The 8,303-nt window shown below is 28.1% G+C and overlaps 1 protein-coding gene across 1 annotated transcript in view; it reads left to right on the forward strand.

The window, feature by feature from the left end:
• The window catches only part of LOC107451629 (max dimerization protein 1), a 28,031-nt gene extending 21,735 nt beyond the window's left edge, over positions 1 to 6,296 (forward strand). Inside the window, exon 6 of the mRNA XM_016067785.3 lies at positions 2,893 to 6,296. Coding sequence (XP_015923271.1) covers positions 2,893 to 3,029 — 137 coding nt within the window. The 3' untranslated portion in view covers positions 3,030 to 6,296. The remainder of the gene's footprint in view (positions 1 to 2,892) is intronic.
• The last annotated feature ends 2,007 nt before the right edge of the window (positions 6,297 to 8,303 follow it).

The raw sequence follows: 8,303 nt of genomic DNA on the forward strand, positions 1-8,303 counted from the left end.
TTTTAAAGAAATATTTTGGCTATATTAAATTAATTTTTAGGTCTTTTCCAAACTGAGACACCATTGATTCACTTGCTGTATGATGAAATGGTGTCTTTAGTTAAGGCATTGTTAGGGCGTTTTTTAAAGAGTTCTGCTTTTCTTAGTTTGTCAGGAAAGGACTTAAAATCATTGTATGTAGAAAACGCAGATATTTGGCAAAATTCAAATTTAATAGATATTGGACTAGATACCACAAATGTGATGACATCCTTATCTTCAGAAAAAAAATTTATGTATTTAGGTGTCAGGTCTATGGCATGTGCAAAAAAGTTATTAAAAGCATTGCCTCTTGAAAATAGGTTACTGTTGCATCTTAAAGTGTTACATCCTGTAATGAGAATGGAAGACCCTTCTATTAAGGCATCTTTGTTACTAGATGAATGGACGAGGTTACATAGAAAACCAGAAATTTATTCTTCTGACTGAAATGAATATGCACCAATTGATATGTTTTGGAAAAACTATTCTGTGAAGAAAGAAAATTTGAGAAATATCAAATATCCTCTTTTAGCAAAGCTTTTTAAATCTCTTTTGTGCATACCACATGGGAATGCAGATGTTGAAAGAAGTTTTAGTGTGAACAAAAAGCTACTTGACAATAGGGCAAGTTTAAATTCACATAGTATTAATGGTTTGAGACAAGTTATGTCACATATCAACAAAATAGGGGGTTTAAATAACTTTAAAGTTGACAAAGATATGATTACAGTGGCTCGTGCAGCATTTAAAAATTATTCTGCTCGATTAGAGGTTGAGAAAAAAGAAAGTGAAAGGAATGTGAAAACACTAAAACTGAGGAATGCAGATTGAAAGCTGCTGAAATTTATTTGTAAAAAAAATTGAAGGCTTCTCAGGATCTTATAGCCACAGCTGAAAAAAATATTAAAGATGGGTTAAATAATAAAGACATGTCGATTATGGAAAGCGAACAAATCCTCTTATCTGAGGAAAAGTCAAGGATAGCAGAATATTTAACAGCATTGGAAGGTACCAAATAGAAACTTAATTTTTTAATGCAGGGACCTTCATAAAAAGGAAAAATATAAGACATGTTATTAATGAGCGAAATTGAAAATTCTTGTTTTAATTCTTTTTATTACATATGTTCCAAATCTTCGTTTCGCTGCTCCAAAATTGCTTTTTGTTGCTCCTAAGCCATGTTTAGTCACTTGCACCACTGGATATGACTTAGCTGTCAAAATCTAGCAGTTTAAGAAAACTTTTAAAAGAATAAAAATTGAATTGCAAGAGTTAGAGGAAGAAAAATAACAGCAAATAATTTTACATGTTACAAGCAAACTTAATTAATTTGCTGTGATTTTTTTTTGTTTTTTGTATAAAATGCCTTAGATTTTCTTATGTATTCAAATTTAAAAATATAAGATTGGTATGTTTTTATGTCAATCCTTAACATCTGTACTTTAACAAGATTTATTAAAATATATGAAATTGGAAAATGTATTTATGTGTTAAAATGATAACTTAATTTATTTTTCTTGACGAAGTTTGACAAAGTCAAAATTTATTTCAAAAGGGTTAGAAATTAAATTCAAAATATACATTTTTGCAAGTTCCTTATAATAACTGCTTTTTAATTTTTAAAAAAAACCTATCTTTTACACAAAGTTTTTAAATTTTTGATAAGTCCTTAAAATTTTGGACTCCTTGGATACTCCGTGGATTTCTTCTGATCTTTGTATGAACCCTGAGCTTGACTATAGCTGAAATGGAGGTGTACACTGACAAATAATATGCAGCATGTACACAGAAGAGAAAAACGGTGTGTACGATATCAATTATTCATCATGTGGCGTATTAATGGAAATTTCATTCAGAAAGCCTGTGAGTAACACTGAATTAAAAGAAAATAATTATTCAAAATAGCTAAATATTTTTATTTCAACTTATAGTTATATTTTTTCTGAAGGTGCACTCTCAAATCGTGTGTGTCCCACATCGCAGGGTCTGCTATTGAAAAATAAATCTGAGAGAACCAAATATTTGTACGGGGAATTCGTATTCATAAGCCTTCAAGCATTAGCTGATGGTAGCAAAGCGTGGTTGTTTGTAACAAGCAGAGAAACATCCTAAAAAAATAAAACATTAAAGACTTGAAATGTAGCTTACAAAAGTTATACATTAAATTTAAACAAACATTATGAACCAGATATTTACACATGCTTGCAACACGGATAGGGACTGACTAACGGTTTGTGAGAAGTAAACAGTAAGAGCTTAGTGTAGTAACATGTTAATTTATATACATTTATAACGAGCGTAGAAGACCCAAGCAACCTCGTCTGCACATGACGTTATAATTCGATGCATAGAATGTAGCTGCAGTTGTATGATGCCTGTTCCGTAGGAAAATTTAAAAATTCCATGGCAGCTGAGGCATATTATGAGGTGATGTCATCTTTAAATCGTTATCGATTAAATAAAAGTGTACAAGCCTGTAAGTGTGGAATCCAGCAGAAAAAGCGTAGAACTTGATCGCTTTCCCTACATCTGTGGAGGTGTAATTTAAACCACTGTAATTAGGCTTCTGAGGCTAATTAAATTTTTGCATAAAGAAGAATTAGTAACATAATTTGATACTCAAAATTATTTTCATTCTCTCCTTCTATTAAGAAAAATTAATTTGTATGTTTTTATGTACGTTGGTCTATTAGTTTATAGTTTCTCATATTTTTTATAGTTATATTTATTTATAATTTGGTCTATCTTTATAGCTTATGGAACATTTCTTTAAACTGCACCTGTCCTTGAATTATTTGTATCCCATCACTAGACATACACAAAATATGTATTAGTTTATTGTATAATTTAAATTAACTTTCTTTTAAACAGATGAAGTTGATATAATGGGTTATAATAGTAACCAAAGTGATACCGATGACCATAGCAGTATCCAGAGCCTGACTAGTGATGGTGGTGTAGTCATAAGCACCAAACGACATCCACTGGATGAACAAATGACCATCTAACACTGCCAGGTTCCTCGTCCTCCTCCGCTGATTAGCACAATAGACTGTGTCCAGATAGTTTTATTATAAAGGAAGGTCAGTGGACCACACATATATCTCATGATCTATAGTTGACTGGGAAAGGTTGTTGAAATCTTGTTATATTTACTGATCAAATAAGGCAACAAAAATATTAATGAGATATTTAAATTGTATGAATATTTTGCCATACGATTGCTGTTAATGTTCTTAAACAGGACTTAAAGTATATATCTAATAAGTATTTCTTAAGTCTATGTGTTAAGATTACCAAAAGGATGTGTATAAAATATTTAATTTATTCTGGAGTTTTAAACTTTTTAAAAATTCAACTAGTGTGGAAATGTGCATGGAAATATTTAAATAATTTAAGTCCTGTTTAATGTACATAAAGATAAATATTTTTACCATCTGGTCTTTTAAATGCACTTTCTACCAAAGTATTAAAAACAAATGTAGGAACTTTGTCCTACATGTCGAATTATTACCAACAAGATGTGTAATTCATAAGGTTCAGATTTACCCCCATAATCACCAACTCAAGTCGTAGATAGAAAACGTCTTAACTGTGGGCAGTCTGCATCACATACCTGCTTTGCTTTCAGTAATCACCACCTCACCAAAAACTGTTTTTTTTTCCCACACCTCAGTTTGCAATGCTATTTTTTTAGAATTACTGTAATTGATTTGCTTCAATCTCGTGATATTTTCTGATGTGCTTTTATAATTTTCAGTTGGCAACATTGTTTGTGTGAAGTTTTGTTTCTTTTCTACTGCATTCAATGATGCTCCCTAACATTTAAAAACAGGATTTCTTTTTGTAAATCGCGTACAAATTGCATATATTGTGGATAAATTTCTTGAAAATAATTTTACTAAAGCTTGCGCTTATCACAACTACAAAAAAAGGTGTCTTGATACAAAGTAATGTACAAATTCAATGCACTATAATAATTTTGATGATTTGAATATGTTCCAATATTTGTTCTAAAGATGTTAGGATTGTTTGATGATATTCAATGTGAGTAGTTACTAACTTAACAGCTTCGAATTTCAGGGTGGTGGTAGCTGTTTCTCGTGCATTACCTAAACTTGCCTGTCGCTTTGGGCGGACATGCATTGATGATTATGGGGAGTAGTCTCATACATTCCTTTCAAAAAAATTAGGTGCTTACATATGTTTTGTCATGTTGAAAAATGCTTACTGAAAAGATAAACATTTAATGTTTTGATTAACTTTTCTTTAGCATAAAAAGTTTCATAGCAAAAAGAAGAAAAAAATGTGGCAAAAAAATGCTGATCTAGAGCCTTCCATTGTAATTCAGAGTTGACCCTCTGATTGCATAATCCCAAGATTTCTATACATTTCTGGCCAAAATGTCATCTATTTTCAACGATTTATTTTTCTAATATTTGATCAATATATTACGCATTTTTATTACATTTAAATTCTTATAAAATGTTCAAAGTTTTTAAAAATTTGATTTACAATAAACACAATTTCTATTTAAGAATTATGCAGTTAGAGGGTTAAAGACAGCTCTTTAAAAATTTAAGCTTAGAAAAATAAAACATGTAAATATTCTGTAGGGCACCAATTATAAGTTACTTATAGGTGTGTTTTACTCAATACTAAGTATATACACTTATATATACACTTGCTTATTTTCATTTCTATGTTTTTGAAGAGCTGACACATCAACTATAGAAAACTATTTGGAAAAAAACTTATGATTTATTCAAAAAAGCATATTTAAACTTTTTATTGTAAGTGTAGTGTATAACAAAAAGATTTTATCCTACAAATTAAATTACTAAAATTTTGAAGAAAAATTTTTTTTAAAAGAATTCTACTAAATTGAAAATCATTTGAGGGAAAATATGTTTGCAACTTCATATTTAGTAGCTTCATAAATTTAAAAGTAAAAATCAAAATTTGAAGAAGGTTATGTTTTGAGTTATAATAGCATAGTGGTTAAGGTAAGGACTAGGTGGGGGCTCAGATTGATTGATCTGAAAAACATAGACAACTGATTTAGAATACTTGCTACCATTATGCCATTGGTCACAAAATTGTTTAGTCGTTAACCCCTTAGCCAAAACTGACTGTTGCAGAAGTACTTAACTTTTTTTTAATTTCATCATAAGTTTCTTATCTATTAAATTATATTGAACAAAAGAAACCTGATACATATTTTAAGATACTAAAACTGTATATTAAGAATGATAAGAAATTTCTGCTTTAAATATTATTTATTGATTTTAATTTTTTCTTGTTATTTTGTTTTTATTTTTCTTTAAAGACTTTTTAAAAAACTTGTAAAGGGTGCTCTACAACAATTATAAAGATATACATAACATGTTACATCAGGCAAAAATTTAAAGAATGTTTGTGAAAACCAAAATAAATATTTATTATTACAGAAAGTGCATCTTCAATTACTATTTGTGAAAATAGATTGGAGAAGAAAAGAAACTAGAGAAATCTTCATTATTCCCTTATACACCTAGCTTTGATTGAGTTGAAAAAGTTTGGTAGATGTCTAACAATGAAAAAATATCTTTGAAATTAGTAACTTTCTGCAAATTTAGAAAAAAAATTGTTTAAAATATTTATATTATGTTTGAGCATATGATAAGGTTATTTATAAAAAAAATTATGTTTTTAACTAACTCTTATTCTTATACTCAAGTAAACAATCTCTTAAGTATTTTATTGGTCTTACTGCTCTAAAAACTTAACAAATGTTCCAGTAAAATGCATAAAAAATGTAAAAAAGGCATTATGTTTTTTTTTTTAGAAAATTTTAAGAACTTGAAAGCATACTTTATTTTGGCAGAGAAGGCAACATTTATAGACTCGCACAATCTTGCAATATGTGTTTGTTTTGGTTTTTCTTCCATTCCATGTTTTAAAAAAAAAAAAATTGTCCAATATATTTAAAATCAATGTTGAGTTCTGAGTAGTTGTTTTCTTATATCAATAGAAACTCAAAAAAGAAAATTATTTTAGTTTATTTGGCAAAACTTAAATGAGTTCAATTGAAAATGTTAGGCACAAAAGATAAAGCATTTAAGACTCCTGTGATATTCTTATTTGGAAACCAGTGTAGTAACCATTGATAAAGTATAACTTACTGCTTGTAACTGAGCATTTGTGATATGATAATCATGTTTTAATATTCAGAATTGCAAATCAAAGAAATATCCTAAATAATATAATTGTGTTATAAATATTTTTTTACAAAAGTATTGACCTTACTCATTTTAAGTGGCATGAAATCAGAATGATAGCAATAATTATGCATGATTAAGCATAAAAAACATAACATTTATCTGCCATATTTGTTTTTAAAAAAACATTCGAATGTCACCTTAAAAGTTTTAATCCATTTATTGGTCACAGTTAAATAATCTCTTAATTCTACTTTTCTTTCTTGTCTCTTAAATTCTACTTCTCAAATTTGCGTTTGAATGCTATAATTGCGTTTTGAATATTCTTCTTATTCATTAAAAATCATCTAGTATTTAATTCCTTCCTGTTCCTTTAGTTAATACCTTTTTAATAAAGATTAAAGAAACAAATTTCTTTTCCCTTTTTCAAATATTGCTCTAGGTACTTCATTTTAGTCCATATTAATTGCCTCCCTTTTTTTAATAATGTATTTCGTGTAATTACTCCTGATGGAATCTGATAAATATTTTCTTTTTAAATATATTTTAGCAAATGATAAACTACATGGAGTTGTCTTAGCTGGTATAATGAACTCAAGATAATCTGTTGTTTTCCCAATTTTCTTTTGTTTTGCAGTGATAAATATGTATAAAAAGAGAGAAATCTTCAATAAGTGAATAAGATATCTATTTAATTGGGCAACATGTAGGATTGGAAGGGAATTGAAATATTCATTTTGTTGAAAGAAGTTTGAGTTGCAATTTTCAGTTGCGAAAGCAATTAAGAAAAGTAACTCATATCAGTGTTGTAGTATCTGTAAAATAGATATGTCTTTCTACAATTCTAAGGCCTTAAAAAAAAAAAAAAAAAAAAAAAAACTAATCCAGATGGATTTTTTTGGGGGGAGGGGAGGCTTTATTGTGTGTTATTTTTTAAAGGGGGGAGATGGGGCAAATATTTAGTATATCTTAAAGATAATGAAATAATTTTATTGCTAACTCTATAACAGCATGTACCATAAATATTGAAAAATATGTTAAACATAAAATTTATTTTAAAAAGCTGGCAAACAAATAATATCATTAGACAGTTTATATAATTTTTTTTCGATTTGAACTAGCCAAAAATATTTTCTTAATTTCAGTAAATTAATTTAATTTTATTTGAACTCTGTCATATAGATATTTTAAAATATTTTTTGCTGATAACTATGTAAAAAGCAATCCTATTAGAAAAATGCCAAATTCTCTTTTCATCTTAGTGGATCTTCTTTTTTTCATTCTTTACATTTTAGTTTAGGCTATTATCAGTAGAAAAAAACATAAGATGGCCTCTAATATTTACTTATCAGTCACACTTGCAATTAAATAAGTAACACAAAACATAAATCAGCTAGCTCGGCAGCTATTGAACGCATGTTTTCTACACGTGGGCTTGTCTGGTCCAAACTGAGAAACAGTTTCAATCTCAGATAAGCCAAAAAGCTTAAAGTTGATAGACATTTAAAGAGTGAATCAGAACTAGAAGAAACAATTAAAGATGTTTAATTAACTAAATGTCTTATTCATTCACCGGTACATCATTAATTATGGATTGTAAATTATAGTATTTTCTAATAAAGTGAATATTATGTGATATTGAGTTTAAAAAATTTTGGTAAAATATCAAAGAGCATAATGTGTTCTACTTCTCTTATGCTAAAATATTTTTTATTCTTTAAAATTTAATACATTTCCATATAGTGAAATTTCAAAAATATATTCAAATTCTTTGGTCAACAGCTTTTTAAAAAGTAATCAAGATTATTAGCTTAAAAAAGGAAAGAGTAATTTGAGGAAAAAAAAAAGGATTTGCAAACCAACTCCTTTTTTATCTGTTCTTAAAAGAAAATTTAAATAGAGATGTAACAAATAGTGATTCGGCCAAAAAAAAAAAAAGAAAACAAGCCAATTACCAAATATTCGGTACCTGAATAGCAAAATGTTTTTAAAAGAATCATTAACAAATTTTATTTTTTATGTCTAAATAAGTTAATTCATGAGTGAAAAATGATCAAAACTTAGCTATATTATTAGTATGGG

This window comes from Parasteatoda tepidariorum, chromosome X1 (genome assembly GCF_043381705.1).
Source record: "Parasteatoda tepidariorum isolate YZ-2023 chromosome X1, CAS_Ptep_4.0, whole genome shotgun sequence".
Lineage (NCBI taxonomy): Eukaryota > Metazoa > Arthropoda > Arachnida > Araneae > Theridiidae > Parasteatoda > Parasteatoda tepidariorum.